At 44.4% G+C, this 22,178-nt stretch overlaps 1 protein-coding gene and 1 pseudogene across 2 annotated transcripts in view; both read right to left on the reverse strand.

The window, feature by feature from the left end:
* Window positions 1-1,066: 1,066 nt before the first annotated feature.
* Window positions 1,067-22,178, reverse strand: part of LOC144124800 (F-box/LRR-repeat protein 4-like) — a 34,763-nt gene continuing 13,651 nt past the window's right edge. For both annotated transcript variants that reach the window (XM_077657688.1, XM_077657689.1), the window contains exons 10-15: window positions 20,797-20,932; window positions 11,326-11,418; window positions 10,119-10,226; window positions 8,102-8,182; window positions 5,547-5,651; window positions 1,067-1,353 (exon numbers count right to left, since the gene is read on the reverse strand). In XM_077657688.1, coding sequence (XP_077513814.1) covers window positions 1,215-1,353; window positions 5,547-5,651; window positions 8,102-8,182; window positions 10,119-10,226; window positions 11,326-11,418; window positions 20,797-20,932 — 662 coding nt within the window. In that variant the 3' untranslated portion in view covers window positions 1,067-1,214. The remainder of the gene's footprint in view (window positions 1,354-5,546; window positions 5,652-8,101; window positions 8,183-10,118; window positions 10,227-11,325; window positions 11,419-20,796; window positions 20,933-22,178) is intronic.
* Window positions 17,679-20,308, reverse strand: LOC144124799 (uncharacterized; annotated as a pseudogene).

Genomic DNA, 22,178 nt, shown 5'->3' on the forward strand with positions numbered 1-22,178 from the left:
GTCCAAGTTCTGAGTAAAAACCTGCAAGCACGAACACAGACAACCAAGAGGCTGGTGGTAGTGTGTAGTAGCGACAAAATATTCTGACACCAGATGGAGCCACGTCGCGCCAGTTAAATTTGGCGCGAATTTTAAATCCCCGCAGAAATTACAAACACAACCTTCAGAGCCTGTAAAACGCAAATACTAAGCTCGATATGAATGAAAATTGAGGCTTGACAATCAAGAAGCAGAAAGGGAGGAAATGTTGCGGACGAAATTCTGATATTTGGCTTAGTTTTTTCACGAGATGACATGGAAGACCGACATATCTAAAAGTGCAATTTTTCTGGATATTTACCTCCGATTTGTAAAAAAAATGAAACAAAATATCTGCCTGCAACATTTCCTCCATTCATTACAGAAGAAAACGCTGCCACAGACGTCACGAAAATCGAGCCATTTTTAGACACGCTACAGCTTCTGAAAGTTCCTATGTATTTCCTATGGACATTGTCACTGGTCCTCCAAATTCTTCGGTTAGAGGCTCAGCTTTCAAGCTCAAGCAGACTTCAGACAACGATGGGTGAAATCTGCGAGCGGGGGCCTTAGTGCTAGCGCACTATAACTGGAGTTAAGGCCCATATATGTGGAATTGGTCATTCTCTTCTTTACATTCATGGATCACTGGGAGTCCTCATACCACTCCTGGCACAGTGGTGCAGCAGTTCAGCAATGCACCACTGCCCTGCAATGGCAGGTAGTGCCAGCAGTGAGGCTAGTGAGACCCAGGTTGCTCTTGCAGAGCAACTTGCATCACCAGACAGACAGTGGCAAAATCATTGGGTGGGGGTCTTAGTGCTAGAGCACTAGAAGATTTAGAGCCCTTGATATATCGCATTGTGATGGTCACATTACCCGTGTTCGAACTAGACAAATGTTCATATTAAGTGGGCTCATATACAATAAAGCTTTGTATAGTGGCTTGCACTTCAGTGACTGCCAGGCGCCTAAACAAAAATTCTGTTGTATCAGATGCACCAGAACATTGTGATTACAAGAAATGCGATACAAAAGAAACAAAAACAGCAAACTGTAGCCAATTTTATAACAGCAGTTACAGAAAAGCATTCACATAACTTTAATAAATTACAATACACAAGACCCTATAGCAGTTCTCTATACAGTGGCACACGTTTACTTTTTGTCACACACATGCATAAAAGAAGGAAATGTCATCTAAACGCATCCGAAAGACTCCTCTTGATCTGAACCTTCGGGTAAAGCCTCTTCCACTCTTGCACCAGCTCTAAGCTGATTTTGAAGCAGAAGGACACATCTAGAATCTTCAGCTGCTTGCACTCGCTCAGCACACTGCAACCATAGAAAAGCAATATGTTCGTCAAATTTAGATATGCATGTGATGAACTCCTTCACGTGGGTCTTCTAATATAGCACATCAAAAAGCAACTAACCCAAGCTGTAATAATCCCACTCAGAAAAAATACAGGGGGATTATTGACAATGCTAAGTTTGTTTAGAGCAGAAAATTGGGCGAGCTGGTTAATATGCATAGTGGAAAAAAGCGTGTGAAGAGGACGGCAGGATGAAGAACCACGTGGACGATCGCTAACTATCAGCTGAAAATTTATCCCAGAAAGTACATGTGTTAATAGAATAACGTGAAAAGATTGAACAAAGAAAAAGAGAAAAGAACAGCACAGTAGCAATCATCAAAAGAATAATTTACCGACCGGCAGAAGTAAAAAAACATAGTAGGGTTTTAATGCACTTAAACCAAACAGACGTGCGAAAGCATGTGTTCAGCCTGACTGCCTCATGGTTTTGCTTTGCTGGGTCGCCAGCATATCTGGCGACAATATTTCACTAAGGTTAAGCTCTGATCGAGGTTAAGCTGATCTGGTCTGCTTGCACCGCAGATGGAAGTTGACGAAGACAACAATACACAATGCTGGCGACAATATTTGACTAAGGTTAAGCTCTGATCGAGGTTAAGCTGATCTGGTCTGCTTGCACCGCAGATGGAAGTTGACGAAGACAACAATACACAATGCTGGCGACAATATTTGACTAAGGTTAAGCTCTGATCGAGGTTAAGCTGATCTGGTCTGCTTGCACCGCAGATGGAAGTTGACGAAGACAACAATACACAATGCACAGCGCGAGTGCGTTGCAGTTAAACACGAGGTGTGATCGGCTGCAGCGATAGCATAGTGCTCTCATGCAGTGGCCAGTGAAGCTGATCTGTTCACGCCACTGCGGGTTCAAATCCCAGTCGCGGCAATGTTTATTTTATTTATTTATTCAAGATCAAAGCTTCAGCAATGGCCCGGCTTTTACAGCTTTGGTCGTGAAGTAGAGCTTTCGCTCTAAAAAGGAACATAAGCAACACAGCTCAGTTATTTCACTGGCAACCTAATGCAGGTGCTAAAAATTCAGTCTCTATCCGTCAACGCCACCGAAGGTTGACTGATAGATTTCCTGACACATGAGCATGTGGAAGGCTTCCTTCAATTCACGTACTAATCACCTTCTGTGCCCGAAAAGAATTGTCACTTTTGCAAACAAAAGTGTGCAAACAAAAGTGTGCATTTTTTTTCTCTTTGTGTTTGATCCTGCACGTGCAGCAATGCTTGTACTGATTATTAAGTGAATCCCCGTCTAGCGATCTGCTGTGTTCCCCTAACCTCTCATTTAAACACCTGCCAGTTTTTCAGATGTACGTAGCAACTTATGACAATGGCATCTTGTAGGCTAATCCAACACCACAAGTGACGGACGGGTCCTTGCGCTTAATGCTGCATCCGGTTTTTTTTTTTTTTCCTTTTCTCGCCATCATCCTGCTGGTTCTGCACCTTAGAACATATTTTGGTCAATTTTGAGGGAACAGAAAAGACTACTGGTACGTTATATCACCCTCCAACGTTTTAAAGCCCATGCAACATTCTGTGTACATACGAAACCATTGCAAATCTCTGCTGTTCCCGAGCCAAGTTGCTTGGCCTGGACCCAGCCCTGACCCATCTAACATACTTGCTGCAAACCTGTACAACCGCATGCTTAGGGTGTTCACTGCCCCTAAGAGTGTCCGCCTGCGCAAAGGACACTCCCTTGTAATGAGTGAAGTCAGGATTTCGTGATCGCAGCTTTAATACATGAAGTTGCAATACCGTTCTTAATGACCTTGAAGTGACCAGAGGACTAGTCAAGTAATGTTATTTTAGACCTGGGATGCTACGACCAACAGACTTGGTCATAGCAGATTGGGGCAGACCGATAACAATGTCTAGTCTTCTGGGAATTCTGCGGTAGAATTAAGACCTGCACTGCTTTCCCTTAATGCCTTCAAGACGTCTACTGCACTGAGATTGAGGTTAGATTCAAAAGAAAACATGAGGTAGTCATCCACAGTATTTACACGATTGTAAGTAACCCCCCCCCCCCCCCCCAATCACATTTCCGAAAAAAAAAAAAAAACTTCGAGGTTGTTTAAGCTTAGCCTTGAATAGTTGAACGCGATAGCATTATCCAGCGGCGGCCGCCATTTATTGCCAGCCGCTATCGGCTGCCGCGCGCGGGAGCGCCCATGGGCGCATTCCAAAACGAAAATGCATTAGTCACTGGACTACTCGTCCACACTTGCACCATCGTCCTCACTAGCGCTGCTGTCGTGATCGCTGCTGCAGTCCCAGAGCTCGTCGCTCTAACGTCGTCGTCTAGCAAAATCCTGCACTTCGCAAACAGCCACATCACGACATCGCGTGGAACAGCTGAAAATTTTCCTCGCTGCAAGTGCCACACCTGTATCACCCATTGCGAACATCGAACTTGCGGCCCGGCGCGCAGCTGTTCGTTTCTTCGGTGTAAAGATTGGCAGCCATTTTGAATATAGCCATAGCGCCGGTCGTTTACCGGGCACGGAACACAAACAATGACGACTGACGAAGCACTACACTAAAAACTTGTGAAATGCGGCCGGCAGTAGTCAAATGCCTCAGAGCCAAAGAGAAACTACGCGTGAACGGCGTCGGCTATCGACACTCCCCGGCACCGCTGCCGTTCCGAGTGGGGGTGCCGCCTCAATTGGAACAGCGGCCCTTCTATCAACTATCAATGCTCCCTTGAGTGCCGAGTGCGCATTTGAAAGTAAAAAGAAAACTTTTGGACGCTTGAGCTTCCCATAGAACGCGATTGCGTTAACGGGCCGCCGCTGCTTATCAGCAACTGCAGTCAGCAGCCCCGTGCGGGGTGTGTGAGGGGCCAGTTTGCTACTTATCGATAGCGGCCATCGGCCGCCGTCCGCGAGCGCGGGGAGGGGATTCCAGTTCTGCACGTTGACATAGCAGCTTCTCAAGGCCAGCACCAAGAGCGATGCGACGGAGCCGTGGAGCAAGAATGCAATCACGCTGTAGCATGCCCAATATCTCGTTTGCCTCGCCTTTACTTATAGTGCGATGTTTTCGTTTCGATCGTAAGTCGACCCTGCCCACTTCGGATTTTCAAATTTTGAAAAATAGGTCGACTTACAGTCGTGTAAATACAGTATTCAGGTCTAGCCCCCCTCCCGAGTTGTGTTCTATGGATCTATCTACCTTTGCAAGGAAGATATTACTAAGGATGGGGGAAGTGCAAGAACCTAATCAAACACCAGTATGCTGAACAAAGAACTGTCCGTTACATCTTATGGCCATTCAGCCAAGACAAAAAAGACAATTTCTAGAAAGAACTCAGCCGAAACACCACACCTAGACATGAACGAAACTTCATCATAGTCAAGTTTGTTGCTGCACTTATCTGGCTCATCTAATGTTTACTGGCAAGAGAGTATCAACTGGTAACTCAGCAATGTGCAATATCAAATGGGAAACAAAGATCGTCCTAATTAATGGTTGATAGGATGACGCTAAGGTTGCCAAAAGAAAAATTGAGAAAGGCAGCAGACATCCCACTTTTTAGCAAGAGGCGATACCTTTCTTGGCTAGGCAGCCAAAATCTATGCCTTCAGCCTGTCATTGTCAGGGACAACGGATCACAAAAGTGATATTTCAACAAGCAAGCAACCAAAACTAAATGTGCCATATAATTTGAGTGCAGATGATGCCAGAGCTTTAAAAAAAAGTATGTTTATGTCTGCACTATAGTCAGATACAACAACTTAAGAATGCAGCGGCTTTTCCCCGTCAAAGGACCTCCTTCCAGCCAATGGCGTCGGCCGATTCTCACGACCCTGCTAGTATGACAAAGCAGGGAGTGGTAGATGAAAGGGTATAGTCCCCTCCATCCATGGTCCATTGTGGCGTCACTCCCTTGCATTGTCACTCTAGCAGGGTCATGAGAATCGGCCGACGCCATTGGCTGGAAGGGGGTCCTTTGATGGGGAAAAGCCGCCACGTTCTTGAATTGTATCTGACTATAGCAGCGATACAGTCGCTGTGCAGCAGAATGACCGCAGATAAACAAATTTTTTCCACCCAGGTGCTTACATCTTGTGAAAACACGGTCGGAAGTGTTTAGAAACAAATAGGCCAACAGGCCAGGTCACCTACTGTTCGACTCCAGAGGAGCTTGCTTCAGCAGATCCCAGGATATCGAGGTGTTCAAGCTCGTGGCAGTAAGTAGCAATGGCAAAAAGGTCCGAGTCGCAGAGCACACTGAAATTGGAAAAAGCAGTTCAAGATGTTTATTGTTCACCGTAACCTGGCACCTCAATTCCCAAATGGCCTGTATCACTGTTGAGCCTGCAGGGCCCAATGGCACTGCATCAATGAAACAGCCTGTTTAGAATACAGCTTTCATACTCAACAGGAGTGTTCAGTACTGCAAAACCAGCTATGTACAGTTTTCATGGCTGATGTTATTGTTAGTTCTTCAGCACTGCACAATAAAACCCAACAGTGGTCTTAAGTTTTAAACCATTAGAAACTTAGACTTAATATGCAGCCGACCTCCACAGCATATGATGTTGAGCCTAGTAGTAGCAATAGAATCACTTTATTTAGTCGCTCAAAATCAAGCACCAAGAAGGGAGTGCGCCTGGTGCACAAGGGTCAGCTGGTCTTAGCGCTGACCAGAGGACAGCCAGCCACTCCACAAAATGGGGAGTGCAGAGGAGAGGTGAGACAATGGCCATGGGTCCTTCGTTGGCAGTGCTATATATCCAATAATACATTTGGCCAAATATATACAATGCATTGTCATGTCTGGTCTATTTCAACCGACGACTTCGTCACCATCAGCCTAACTATGCCCACTGCAGGACAAAGGCCTTTCTCGAATCGCTCCGATCAAACCTGTCCTGTGCCAGCTGCAGCCATTTTATCCCCGCAAATTCTCTCATCTCATCTGTCCATTTGGCTCTCTGATGTCCCCTGCTATGCTTGTCCTCTCTTGGAATCCGCTCTGTTACATTGTGACGCAACCCCCACTGTGGGGGTTATCCCGTAATGCAGTACTTTGCGTCTTGTATCCCCATGACTGCCACCGAATTAACTTGCCCATCTGCAACTACACAGCTATTCATCTCAAACCTGTGCATAATCTGAGTACTGCACATGAGCAAGCACCACACAGCATCAAAATTGAGCTCAAATGGCATCATTTAAAAATGCAGCAGCTCAGTCAGGAAAAACAAACGTGACAGCAAGAAAGAACGTTTCATTAACCGCTAGATGACAGCTCTAATTATGCTGATCAGTTGCTCTCCCTAACTTCCTAGTGCTGTGATAGCCTAGACCTAACACCTCTTATAGTCTTTTTTTTTAAATTAAAGCTTTCTATGGGAGCACCCACAACATAGAAAACAGGCATGCTTCTGATCTCATTAGGAATGAGAAGCAGATGAAATGGAATGCTTTATTTTTCCTTTCTTGCAACATGTTCAACAAAATCCAATGGACTGTAAAAACAAACTTCCCATCTTCTTTTGCTGGGATGGATGCGACTAAAGTTTTAAATCTCTTTGTACATGGTTTCCCTTTTTTTATTACAAAAAAATAGCTGCTGAATATACCATCTGCACAAGGGCTCCAGGTGCATTTTCTGTGAAAGGGTGGCATGTTTGTGATAAGGGGCTGAGATTGGATATTTACTGATCAGAAGCAAAGAGAGCACCCTTACTATTGAAGGTCCGGCCTGCTAACACGTCAATTATAAGACGACACAGCTGATATAGACAAACTGAAGAGGCTCTCCTGAAGGTTTTAGCCTGCCCTTTCCATCGCACAGCACAGAACAACATACCATCTGAAGTTATCCGAAGCCTTCATAAGCACTTTTAGGTGGCAGTATTTACCAACAGGGCAGCAGTATAGGTAAAAAAAGAAAAGCATCTGGCCTTGCTGGATGGAGTACGATGAGTTTATGAATGCACTGAAGGCTGCTCATTGTTGGCATCTTGGACCTCTTAAAAGAGATACAAATTGATTTTGACTTATGTGATGGTTTTTGTGCTTATACATCAAATGAGTTCACTAATAACAAATTGCATATCAGGAATGACAAGATGCAGTAACTGTCTCACTCTCGGTGGACACCTCAATTATGCCATAAGGGATGGAATGGAGGAGGGAGTGAAAGAAGGAAGAGGGAGAGAGGTAATAAGGTGGAGCGCTCCAGAAGAACTTAGACCACCTGGGGTTCTCTAACGTGCACTGACACCACACAGCACATAGGTGTCTTTTGTATTTCAGCACTGTCGAAACGCACATGCCGAGGCCAGGGTTTGATCCCGCACCTTCATGCTTAGCAGCCAAATGGTGTCCGAGGCGAATAACAGAGAGGAGAGTGTAATAGGAAATAGGGCCCATTCACTAATGCTGGTCATACTGGGGGCACGTCCAAGACAAGTATTGGTCAGATGGTTGATCCACTGAGGCACACAGGCGTAGGGTCTGTGGTAGGAATTTAGTGGTGAGGCTGCATACACTCGCAACACAGCTGTGAATCTTTGCACAGCACCATATGACTCGGAGCAACAAAAGGGAAGGCTTCACCACTAAAGGCACTGCTACTCAGCGCGAAAAATTACATGCTGAGCACTAGGGAGGCAGCATACACAAGCCTGACAGCACTGTAACAGCGTAAAAGGCACAGCGCCAATTACCGAACAGCAGTCAGCAGCAGTCTTTTCAGGTGTGGGCAGCCCTTTGCAAGCTCGTGGATGCATCCAGACTCGATGCTAGTGCTATAGTAAAATGAAGAAAAAAATGTGCATGAGATGCAGGCCTTAGGTTACTTTGCATACGAGAGCAGCATAAATATCAAGACAAAAGACGAAAAAAGCTCATCATGGCAAATACCACATATACGTGTATAACTGACACCCTCTACTTTTGGCGAGAAAAATTTGAAGAAAAAAAACCAACTAAAATGCACCAATAACGTGCCTAGTCCCACAAAGTGCTACAAGATGGCGCCAGTTAGTTTTCCCCCCCACTGCATCCATTATAATCATCGTTGCGCAACATGACGTTTCCGCGGCTTTCTGTTTCTGGTTTTCACGGTGTCTTGCCCAGCGCCATTTGGCTGTTATTCGGCGCTTCGTTCGGAAGTGTGTGAACTCCGACAGGACAGTTGAAGCGAGCGTCCTTCCAGCAAATGTGCACTTGGATTACTATGCACGCGTGGCATTCGTTGTCAGCGGACACAGTTCGAAGAGTTTTAGAGTCATGGGGCTGTCAAACGCCATGGACGGCACAGAGGGCGACCGAGCACGCCAATGAGGCGAGCTTGTCCGACAGCGGTGAGAGTGCCGATGAGCTGATTGGCATGCTGATAGCCACTGATCGGTCGCGCTAACTGTGCAACGGCAATTAGCGCAAAAGCGGCAATGAATGGCAAAATAAAATGTTCATATCTGTCGCCAGCTTTTTAATTATCTGACACAGTAGTCGCAGTGGCACCACAGTGTGTTAATGTGTAGCTATAAGCCTGATTTGTGTATAACCCACACCTGAGAAATTTTGATGAAAAAAAGTGCGGGTTATATACGAGTATATATGGTAGCTTACTATGGTAAATTCACATCATATATAGTATGAAGGTCAAAACTGCGCTCTTGTTTGCCAGTATCACTTGCCATGAATGGAAGAAAAAGATGTCATATTTATGAAAACTATGAGGGCTCTATAAAGAGCTACATGCACAAGACAGTTCACAGAAAAACATCATAAGGCAAGCAGCTTCCTCAAACATATTAAATCTTTGCAGTCAAAAACCTTTGCCCACTTTGCGGCTGTTCCGGTCTAAAACTATGTCATCAGTTTTAGACACCGGGAAATATACCACTGTGCAAAAACAACTCATGGAATGTTCCATGTTTCTTGATATGCCAAAAATCTTTCAACGATTATTGGGCAATGTGTAATTTTATAGATGGCAAATCGGCAAATCATGCGTAGTGAAGAAATAATGCACAATTCAACCAAACCACGGAACGGCTTGTCAGAAGTGGAACGGCTGTATTGCATTGTTGGGAGAGACCCGACTGGGACCGCAAAGGGTTAAGAAAACAGTGATGACAGAATAGCAGAAATGTGGTTTGCAGTTTCATACAAGCAAACTATTCAAGACAGAAAACAGAGCAACAGTTCCACACAAACATTCATGTTGCTGCGACACTTTACTGACCATACAATTGGCCCTAAAGACTAAAAAATAACACATACAACACAGCAAGACAAAGAAACCTGTAAAGGTGGAGCCAGTTCTGTTATGTTTCTACATTGGGGGCAGAGTTATCATGATGAACAGTGTAGGCAAAAGAATAACGCACATCATCAGGCAACCCCCTTTTTTCTAAACTCATCCATCCTTTAGACTCCTGTGCTGTATTCTGCCAAGCCCTCTCCTTACTTATCATGACCATCACAGCCCGATGAACCTTGCTACAAAGTTTTATGCGAACACGCTGCATCCATTACTGGTGCTAATACGTGATTATCAGCAAGAACTCAAAATTACTGCACCCTTTCTGCCTTACTAACGTGTCCTGTTCTGAGGTACTAAAGTTGTGCAGCTATGGTACAGCAGTGGAAAGGTCAAGAACACATGCATGCTAGTGTGTGTGGCCTGGCGTGTATCAACCCTACCTGTAAAATCAACATGAACTGATCACTCACCACCACCCCAAGTCCAGGCTGACTATGTACGGGCAAGATCGGGCAAACAGGTTTACACCGACAGCAGACAGTGTTCTTGCACGGTACAAGTCCAAGCTCCTCAGATTTCTGCAAAGAATTTGCGTTGCTATTAAACCTGCCTTGTCAAGCCAGGCTATCAACAACCTCAGTGCTAACCATGCAATAACAATTCGCTGTCCCTGCACATCGAAAGTGTCGTTGCACATGATCACAACTGTTCTTTGTAACAACAATAAAACCTCTAGAATAACTGTCACAGAAGCAAGTAACTTGCCAAGCAAGCCATTAGGGCTGCACTGGAGGACAGTAAATATTTACTATAAACGTGGAGGAAGGAAAAATTGGAGGAGAGGCTGCCAACACGACCCGCCATTGGAATTTATTGTAGCGATAGCTACATTACGGTAGCATTTCGAGCCTTCAGCGTGGCGGTGGCAGCAGCGGCACGTGACCGCCACTGCCACGTGGTCACGTGCTTGGTCACGTGACCAGCCACGTGGTGCGGAGCAGCTGCTGTTGCCGGTGGCGCGGCGCGCCTGTGAAACCGAGCTGCAACAACTGTGCACATGCGCCGTGTCAAGTGGGACGAAGAGGAAGGAGGAACGCCTAGCAAAACGGAGCAGCGAAAGACTGACTTTGCGATTCCACTGACCAAGTTCCACTCGGCCAGCTGTAGCTATCGCGTCACTCCAGGTTTAACCAGAGCTAAACCAGTGCCAAATTTTTTCATCGCGCTTTTACCTGGGTGGTACGAAAAAGACGTTACAGTCGTCCTAGAATGTATCATGGATGAGTCTAGGGTCTTTTTGCTATCACCGAAGTAAAAGCGCAGTGAAAAGAAATTGAAACAGCGGAGCGTGTTGGTGCCGAGTTGTTCGCGTTTCTTTCCATCGAGGTAGTACATGAGGTAGCTTCCTCCTTTCTGGTGCCTCTGCGCGCCCATGGCCCATCCATGCCAGCCACAGTGCTGCTTCTTAGAAACAATGATGCCTTTGCTATTTGCCCAATAAAGTAGGCATAGGAATGATACGTGATTTCTGCTAGGCTTTCTGCAATATATACGGGATACAGGGGGCCTCTCCTGTCTTTTACATCCTCCATGGCTGTAAAAATTTGCACCACAGCACTGCCTCCCAGTATCCAAGCAGTACTCAGCAATACAAATTAGTCGTACTAAAATACTGACCCCAGGTGCAGGCCAATCTCTAAAGCGATGTCATCGTAATTGTTCACAACCGGACAGCTGCCCAGACCAAGGTGCTCCAGCTTGGTGCAGCTTCTGCAATGTAAAAAAGGCCATTTACAATCCATGCACCAGCTCCTCATCCAACAACCACAAATTATGAAGCCATGCAACAATACGATCGTTGTCCAGAAAGTAGTGTTGAAGGTTTTAACATTCATGACTTATGCACACATGTATGCCATGGTTTGAGGAATGGCATTGCTACAACAGTCTATGAAGGTGGCACCTGTGCTTAACATGTGTCAGAAGCCATCAGTTGCAATTTTCTCCTCAGCCCAGTTGCTTATGAGAGGAAACTGCATGTAATGCTCACAAATGTTTGTCTACAGTACTGCAATGCATACAGAAGCTGCATACTTGATAGGAGCATCTTTCAGTTCTTGCATCAAAGCATTAAAGCCACTGAAAATAGAGGGATAGAGTTGCACGACAACCCGACAACTCTTTGCTGGAAATTGGTTATCACCATTTCTAGGTCCCTGCCGATGTGGTTGCTGTAGATTCAGTGCCAAAGGAATCAAATGCAATTATCAAGACCTTCGCAGCATTACTACAGGCATTTTGTGGCCTTAACATGAATTTTGAGAGTTCTTTCTCCGTACAGTGTCTCCCTCAAAATGGTCTAAAAACTCATAAGCCAACTAATGGATTTGGTGTTTCCCAATAGCCTCCATGAGAACTTCCATTGTTGATGCCATGAAATTTTCCACTCTCTTACGCCCCAAAGCTTACATTGCATGGAACAGACTTTGGAGATAATGGTAGTGGAGCAAGCAAGTGCAGGAAAGTCATTTATGTGGGCGCGGTGGCAACGCCAAGATGAGCATCGCCAACCCGTTCGCATTTTTCGCACAGGTATTCCTTGGACTGCTGCTGATACCAGAGGCACCATCATCGACATGCCAAGCTTCGGTGACCATTCTTCAGCCTTCTGGCGTCGATGAAGGGAACCAAACCCTTCAACTGGCTGCGTTTCACCAGAGCGACTTTCATGTCCCGTACGGCACCACACTGCTATCAACGGAAGCGACAAATGCATCGTCACAGGTATCAAGAACGTGCAGTATAAAAAGCGGCTTCTCTGGTTCCTTCTGCAGTGGGTGCGGTGGCAATGCCAAGATGAGCATCGCCAACCCGTTCGCATTTTTCGCACAGGTGAGCAAACGTTACGGCAAATCTTATTGAGGTAACAATGTCTGCTTGCTGTTGCTGCCGTGCCCACAGCCGCTTTATGTATTGCTCTCGACTATGATTGTATCACAACGAAATTTGCTTTTGTTCGACGGTGACAGTGAGGAGAATCCCGGCCACATTGAACCAACGATTGCCGAGCAGTTGAAGATAATCGCTGACGGCATTCAGGAAATTAAGTTATGAAAAGCTGTAACCAATCAGAAACTGCATGCAATAGAAAAGAAGCTTAAAAAAATTAGCGGGCTCGAAAAACAGGTAACGGAGCATATCAAGAAAATCACGAAGTTAGAACGCAACCCTGCTATAATGACCAGCAAAGTCGACGAGCTTGAGAACAGAAACCGTTGCTCCAATCTAATCATTTATGACGTTAAAGAAAAGGAGGATGAAGCTACAGACACTTTGCGCGATACCATCACAAAAACAGTCTTTGAAGATATACTTGGTAATAAAACAACAGGCATTGAAGGAATTCATCGTTTAGGCAGACCGAGAGTAGACAATGAAACTAGACCTAGGCCGGTAATCATAAAGTTCCTTGACTACCGAGACAAGCTCAGCATTCTGAAACAATGTTCCGAACTAAAGAATTCTGGTTGCTCCATTGGGGAAGATTTTTCACTTACTGTAAGGAATATTAGAAAAAATTATGGGACCGAACTAAAGAGCATTGTGACAGGAAAGAAAAGGTCTCTCAGGTATATGACAAAGTAAAAATAAATGGTCAGCTGTTCACATGGAACAATTACTACAGTGATATTGTGCAAGTTAAGTCAAAATAAGAAGGTGCAAAAAGTATCGAAAAACGAGTCACCCGGAGTCAATGCCACTAACTCTTCTCAATTTAAATGTGCGCAGTATTATAAATAAATCACATGAACTTGAAGCTATTCTGCTGTCTTTCAAACCCGACATTGTTGTAATCACGGAAACATGGTTGCACAAAAACATTTCAGACTGTGAAGTTGTTCCGCCGGGCTACAAAATTGTAAGAAAAGACAGAGAACCAAGGGGCGGGGGCGTTGCTGTGCTTCTTAAAAGCGACATAAGATACTCAAGTCATGCTGGACGTCCCGACAGTTGAAGCGACGTGGTGCAAGATTTATCTGACAAATGGTATCGTGCACGTTGGCGCTGTTTATCGGCCACCAAACACAGAAAATAAGTACCTCGACCCCTTACTTGATTACATGTTAAAGCATGTGTCTGGTGGCAGGATACTAATGGCAGGAGACTTCAATTTTCCCGAAATACACTGGAGCTCTCTGGATGCGGGAACTATGGCAGGTAGCATAATGCTTGACTTCTTATTTGCGTTTAGTCTATGCCAGCTTGTTTCCGCACCCACTCGTATCCAGAGTGTGTCCAGTACAGTTCTCGACCTAATATTTGTTTCCGACCACTTTCTCCGTGGTACTTTTGACATTCACACAGGAAGGCGTTTCTGACCATGAAATGTGTACTTTACATTTTCCAAATATCATTCGCTCTCAACGTCCAATCAAAAGTGTACACGTGTTCGGCAGAGCAGATGACGCAGCCATACTTACATACCTTGCACACAAATACCCTAATTTCTATGACCTCTGCACGAATGAACAAACCAGCATAGATGAGGCCTGGCTGTAGTTCCAAGGCTCATATTGAGCACTGCATCGGCAGTTTCCTACCATGAATACAAAAGGTCATCCGGAAGCAGAATCCTTGGATTACGCTGGATATAATATATATGAAGTGAAAAATAAAAAGGCAAGTCTAGAGCTATCTCAGCTTACCACTCACGGATAAATGAATTAACAAATTCACTCAAGAATAAAATTCAATGTGCGAAAGAACTGTTCTGCAGCACTACGTTGAACAATTTTATCAAGACTGGCCACATAAGTTTTGGCAGTAAATAAATGAACATCCTAACCCTCAACTGCCACTATCTGCCCAGGAAGGAAGAGAAAAAGCAAATTCATTCAACCCGTACTTCCAGTCAGTTTTTACGTCAGCTTGCTGAATGCAGTTCCAGCAATACTGGCCATCCCAAACTGTCAGGCATTCCTGTTATATCTGAAGCTGGACTGTTATTGCCACTGCTGAATCTAGACCAGAAGAAAAGCAACGGACAAGACGGAATTCCGAATTGTTTTTTGAAACGTTGTGCTGAGCCGGTCAGCAAATTTCTTCCCCTTGTATTTTCAAAATCACTCCGCGAAGGCCGCCTACCATCAGAAAGGAAAATCGCTAAAGCAGTCCCCGTGCACAAATCAGGCAACTCATCTACGCAGGCCAACTTTCGTCCTATTACCCTCACCTGCACACGTTGTAAATTATACTAGAGCACATCATTTTAAAATAAATTACGGAGTTCATGGAGGGACACAGCCTCCTCAAGCCCCATCAACACGGTTTTCGATCCGGCTTATCTACTGTTACACAGCTAATTAAAACCCTTCATAAGTTCGCATTAGGCATAAACAACCAATCGCAAATTGATGTAATTTTTTTAGACCTATCCAAAGCCTTTGATCTTGTGTCTCACATCAAATTGTTGTGTAAACCAGGGAACTTATTTGGAGACGGACGGATTGTTTGTTGGATTAATGATTACCTTACCAATGGCTGCCAGTTCGTACAGCTGGGCGACTGCATTTCGGACACGGTTCGTGTACTATCCGGTGTTCCCCAGGGCTCAGTACTTGCTCCGCTTTTATTTGTACTTTACATTAATGACATAACAAAGGACATAAATGACAATGTGCCCCTATTCGCAGACGACTGCATGATTTATCATGAAATAAAAAGCCCCGATGATCAAGTAAACCTCAACAATAACCTGAACCGTGCCGCGCAGTGGTGCAATAAATGGCAGAGGGTTATGAACAAACAAACCAATCTGCACGACAATTAGGAAGAAAAAGACCTCGTTAAATCTTGAATATCACCTCAACAATATCCCACTATGTAAAGTGCTTGAGTATCTGTAATTGGGTGTATTGATCACATCAGACCTTAGCCGGTCAATGCATGTTCGAAACATTACTAAGAAAGCTACAAACAAACTATTTTTTCTCAAACGAGCACTGCATCATTCTACTCCCAGCACAAAGGAACTCGCATACATCACCCTTATTCGCCGTTTTTGAATACGCCAACATAGCCTGGTTTCCATTCATAAAAAGCAATGTGGCCATGTTAGAAAGCGTGCAGCGCAAGGCTGTCCAGTTTGTATTCAACAGATACTGCTGCACTGATTCCCCATCTGAACTACTATATCGCGCAGGCCTACCGACGCTGACTAATCGAGCAAGGTACATCATTTGAAGTTTTTGTTCTTACTACTTTGCAATTCCTTCAAGATTATTCCCTCAGCCTTCATTACCATCAACTGTTCTAGACCTACACGTCACAAACACACTCTCACACTTCAGGAATTTTCGTGCAAGAACAATACCTTTCTGTATTCATTTTTACCACGTGCAGTACGTGAGTGGAACAAACTGGACTCACGAATTACTAAACAGAGCGCACCTGAAATGTTCACTCAGTTTCTAGAAGCACTATTCTGGCCAAATTCCCAGTAAATCTATTTACTGACACCTACGCTATTATTGTATTGATCGTTTGTTTTCAGTGTTTGCTGTTGCTTTCTTGCATGCATCAAAGCCCCTCATCATATATCTTGTGTACTCAGCATTTTATGTATGTAGTTTGGCATGCAATAAGGGGTAACTCTCGCTTGTTTAAGTTTTTCGTACCTGTTCTTGGACTTGCCTTGTAAAGACACGAGGAGTAGATTGTGCCGCTTTGTGTCTTATGTACTTTCTTGATTCAGTCTCTACTAACTTTTGTACCCCCTCCTGTTACAATCCCTTGTGGGATTGACAGTATCTTGAAATAAATAAATAAATAAAATGTTCTTGTCTTGTGATGGCACAAAAGTCATGAAAGCTAATGGTGATTACACTGGAGCACAACATATGCACGAGGCATGCAATACAAATTTCATACTTCTTGTACTCATTTTTTACTTCACGGTTTATTTTACTTTATTGTATACAGAAGCAATAGAATACATCCATGTAGACGAGAATACATCAAAACATTTGTGAACAAACAGTCAGGGAACAAGAAAATCAATACATAAGCTTTATAGCTCCACTACATAACAGTGTGTCGCGATAAATGCAGACCGAATTTCGCAGTCATTCCAAATAAGCGAAAATATAACAATAACAAACACCCGGTGGCATTTCTGAGATTAAAATGCGGGGTGGAGGTAAGGACTGCGCATCAAACCTGAACATGTCATCGCCAGTTCTTGTAAGACCAAGGATAATAAAAGCTCTCTTTGACAAGCATTGCACTGAACAAGAGAGCATTCACATAACTTGTCCTGTGTATTGCAATCTGGAGCCTATTCCCAGTATAGCATGAAGATATTACATTAAACATCGGCATTTAATATCAGACAACCACTGCAGCTTCATGTGTTATGTGACTAGAAAATTGAGATTCTGGTCTTATTAAAACAAGCCTAATTGGCACAGTGTAGTAAATAAATTGTAGTTAGGCTAAGCTTAAAAAAAGTAGTATAACTATCATTAATGGAAGTATAAAGCCATTGGGGCTTAACATGGTACCCTGAGAGAAAAAAAAAGCAATCATTATGCTTGTTTCCTAACTGAGCTTTATCTGTCAGTTGACATTCTGCATACCCAAGGAGAACAACCAATATGTTCATTGCTATCTAAAGGAAAGCATTCATTCCATGCCCATGCTTTGACTGGATGCTATGACAGCTCTATTAACTCTGCTCTTTCAGCAGAATGAAATATGAAATAGAAGACTTTACCCACAAGCGTCAAACGTCAGGTCTAACATACAGTTAAGCAGCAATGCGCCATAACTAAAAGCACTGACTGCTCACTCAAGCTCAGTCTGCTTGCTTATCGGACCAGCTTCTTTCTGGCTTTAAGAAATGCCCAAAAGCAAACTATTCAGTACCAGCACTCCGGCTGAACCCCAACACGCATGCTTAGGCCAATTTAAAACTACTCACAGATTGAAGCTATACTAAATGCTGCAGTGTGCAGGTTTGTTTGGCAAGTAGCAGGGTTCATAGCCAGCGTGAAGGAAAAAATTCAAGGGTTTTTAAGGACTTTCAAGGCCCTAACAAAGAATTTTCAAGGACTTGAAACAAGACTTTTTGAGATCATAGAAAAAGACCACAACATGCTTTACAGCAAGGAAGCCCATCTTTTACTGCACACAAGCAAAAGAAGGCACATTTTCTACAATCAATAGCTAACTAGCTTCTTTTCTCAGACGTATTGCACACACCCACAAAAAGAGGCCCATTCTTAAACAGTGGACTCGTGATAAAGTTCCTGAAGCTTTCCCTTCAACTTGTCATCAATTTCTGCAAGCTCCAGAGTCTTTTCTTTTGCCATTGTTCTCAAACTGTTGGACTTCACAATGAAGGTGATGTCATTTGTAGCTTCTGCCCGCTCAGTGTAGTTGTCAGCACAAGCTGTTAAATCGGCAATTGTTGCCTCCAACCCCCTCCTCTTCATTTTCATGCCGTGTATTTCCTCTTCAATGTGGATTCTCTTTGATGCCTTTGACTGCTCGATCGTTTTTTTTTTATCCTCCAAGTAGGCTCGATAGCGGTTGTGTGTGGCCAAGACAGATCTATGCAACTCCTTCGTTATTACAATGTTCAGGATGCCACCAGCCTTGCTCACTGCATCGTGAACGATTTTCTGCGACACATATGAGATCTCTTTCAGGTTTTCGACAGAGACCTGGCAGTTCACACTGAAGCCTTTTTCAACAGTTGCCTGCCCGTTGCTCAAGATGAGAAGAAGTTGCACAACTTTCCACAAGTGCTTATAGGATGAGTCAACCTTCAAGAGGTCAAGGTAGAACTCGTCTAGGCTAAAAGAGTGTTTGTCAAACTGCCACAGGTTGTGTTTCTTCTCTTGCGGAAGTTCTGTGTATTTGCCTAGGACTGAATCGCGCTCATGCTCACCCAATCGTCTTAACTGCAATGAGCGCGTCTAATACTTTCCTGAAGCCTGCGAGGCACTCATCTGGCTTTGAGGTCATTTGGCGAGGGTCTAGCGAAGACAGGCTCGTAACTAGATGGTATATCAGCGGGCTCTTTTGCAGAATTTTCTTGGGAGAACTGATAAGGAACTGTTTGCATTCCATCCTGAAGGCAAATACGTCCTTGGAGCTCACCTTTGCGGCTTTGACCATTTCTTAAGCTGCATGCCCAATGTCAACTTTCTCTGAAGATACATGGTTATTTGGTTTTATGAGATCTATTTTGAGAAAGCCGACAATTCCTGTGGGAGCTGACAGCACTTCATGAATCTCATGAGATGTTTCCTCACGAGACACTGCACATCTCTTTTTAAAAAGAACATCAATGGTTTGTCCATTTGATATTCCCTGAGGAATGGTTTCAGAATCATTGTGATGCCGAGAGCAACATTCAGTTTGGCCAACAGCAGTGGCTCATGGCAAAATTCGCAGAGCTGTGTGAATAATGCACACTTTGGCAAGTTCACCTCTTTCTTTTTTGCACATTCCACGTACCTTTTCACATCCCCCCACAGAGCAATGGCACGTTCGATCACAACATTTTCTACCCAACGATGAGCAAAAATGTTGAGAGGAAATGCCATTTGGCCTGTCACAGTAGAGAAGTCTTCCCTTTATGCTGGCGCATCATGAAAGATGGCACTGAGGCTTGAAAGAAGATTCTCTATGCCCCACTTGCTGGCAACAACACCCACCCTGTAAGCGTTAAGTATTGTATGCCGTCCGCAAGTGCCCAGGTCCAAACACTGAACTTGGTTCTGCTGCAAGTATTCCTGCATTTCTCTAAAACACTTTAGGTTCACATTGGGGCTATCCATAGACAGCTGGACAGCTTTCGCCAGCGGCAAATTTGCCAAGGCAGCCAGAAGCTTCTCCTGAAGTTCTTCGGCAGTCGAATGTCCCATGAACACCGACGTATAATAGCTCGTGGTTACACGCTCGGGCATAGTACTCCAGTACCGCAAATGGATGTCTATCTGTTTTTTCTGCAGGCAGTCGTTCAAAGACTCATCAAACAGAAAGGTGTAGCCGTCAGGTTGCTCGAATTCACGTTGTAGGCACGAGAGAAAAAATGGTCTCAGACCACGGCATACTACGTATGCAGATTTTCTTTCACCGCAGGAAAATGACATAGCGATTTCGCTATCCGGGAACATTTTCTTGAACAATTCCCCTGTGTGTGATGACGAGTTGTAGTAATAGTGTGATGTTACCATTTTCTGGGTATCTCCACGTCGGTCACACTCGTGCGCTTAACACAGGCTGCTCACATACGACGACGCTGATGGAGCCGGCTCGATGCGTTGCTCATAAGCAATTGCTGTCAAGTAGTTCCGCATGGTACTATGCGCCATAGTCGCTTTCGTGTTCACAATGTGTTTTGCGCTCTTCATATCACTTTTGAGGGCCGACTAGCCCATTGATGATACATCAAAGGTTTTCCTGCATGTCTTGTACTTTGCCCGATGCGAGTTTGACGTATCCGGAGAAATCCACTCCCTATAAGCAGCACTGTTTAACCACGACTGCTGGAAATTGCACTTACCCGACATATTACAGCTACGAAAAACGCGACAGCGATTATTCACGCACCATGCTTTCCCACAACGAAGGTAGGCTTAGGCCATGGTCGTTGCTGCCACTGTAACCAACTGTAACAACGCTACTGCGTTGTGGCTACAGAAACGGATTGGATTGGATGCTTTGGTTGGCTCGAGTACGTAGTTGCCAAACGTTCAAGAGGCATCCGCTAAAAACTGGCTGAACGAAAGCCTATTGAAGAAATTAAAGTATATTTAAGGACTTCAAAATAATTAAGTTTTCAAGGCCTTGAAAATGTTATTTTTAAATTCCAGGGTTTTCAACGGTTTAAAGGACCGCTACGAAACCTGAAGTAGTAGCCACAGTTCCTCTATGTTATGCGAGTTCATTGAGCTCTTAGCATTCACATCAAGCCAGCTTGTATTTCTTTTCACAAACATGTGAAGGTGCTGAATGCACCGAGAAAAATTCACACAAAGCAGATTTTTATCTTTCCTGCCTGTTTTCAGCTGGTGAACATCAAAATTAAATGTGCTTTAGGATAACACAGCAATAATGTTTTACGCCACAGCTCACCTGATGATGGAAATGAGGGAGAACATCTCAATTTCTGTCCGATACAGATCAAGCCAGACCAGCTTTGTCAGGTGAGATATTTGAAGAAACCCAAGCCTATTTAGCAGAGGGTTGCAGCAGCCTTTCAGCTCCAGCTCTGTGCACAGAGGGGGAAATACAAAGGCCACAGGAATTGCATGGTAAAGTAGGTACAGATTCCTAAAACAAGTGTACTCCATGAGAAGCTTGGCAGTACTAGTACTCCTAGTGCAGCTTTTCTAAAAGCTTTCACTAACACTTTCCTTTTGCTTGCCACAGTGACTCAAAGATCTGGTGGGCAATTTGATTCCACTGGCCCATTTAAGCATGATATTGTGACAATGGTGGGAGCAGGCAGTTCAAGAGGAGGATGGGCGGATTTGCTTGAAACTTGAAAACTGCCCATTGGGTGATTTTGTGCTCGCAAACATAAACTGAGCTGGGCAAAAGCAATAGAAGCAACTATGCTAGGCAACTGAAAACGATCACAATTACCGCCACTCCTGGCTGTACTAAATTTAAAGGTGTTGAACTTTCAACATTAGGAATGGAAAGCACATACAACAACCTCAAACATTATAGAAGTAGTTGTACATGTCTACAATCATTCCAAACAAATATGGCTGCCTCTCGTGACACAAAAAAAAAGTTGATAAGGCTGCATGCTCGCAGCTTCGACTATGAAGAAACACACTTTGCAAACCTTTACTGCAATACAAAACTCTATACACTTAAGGCATGTACAGCATGGCTTCAGGAGCAGTTATCAAGAAAGAATTTGTGAAGACTATGCAAGGTGCACATCGATTTCTTGTCACGCTGACCATCATCGCTGCCTTCCTCATTGTCAGTGGGCCAGGTGACAAATTTGTTGTCCTCTCACATTTTGCTTTACCTTTAGGACACGTTCTGGGCATGCCAGTGTAGTCAACTTTGAAAACTATCACTGGGGTTGCCTCTTTGTCCTCCAAATTCTTCCCTCGTATATTAACGTGACAGCGTTAAGGAGCTCGTGAGGCGGCAAAGCCGGCATCGTCACCAGTGTCTAAGGCTACCACGGCTCCATCGCGTCGTTAGTGCCTGAAAAATTTAAAAAGCGCCAGTGGTGGAGGCCCTGCGCAGCTTGAGTGAACAAAAAGCTTTCCATTTATCCCGGATGCCTCCAGAAGCGCTGTGAGTGTGACATCACCGTTCATCCTTGAGGAAACAAAGTCGGAAGTTTCCACTGCGTACGGGGGCCTCTAGGAGCAGTGCAGTGTGATGCAGTGATTTCCATGGCATAAAGAGCGGACGATATTGCGTTTCGTTCTTAAGGCGGAGCTTAAAAGAGTCCCTAAAGTTTTTTACACTCGGCCCTGCCACTG

Source organism: Amblyomma americanum, chromosome 3, assembly GCF_052857255.1.
Source record: "Amblyomma americanum isolate KBUSLIRL-KWMA chromosome 3, ASM5285725v1, whole genome shotgun sequence".
Classification (NCBI taxonomy): Eukaryota; Metazoa; Arthropoda; class Arachnida; order Ixodida; family Ixodidae; genus Amblyomma; species Amblyomma americanum.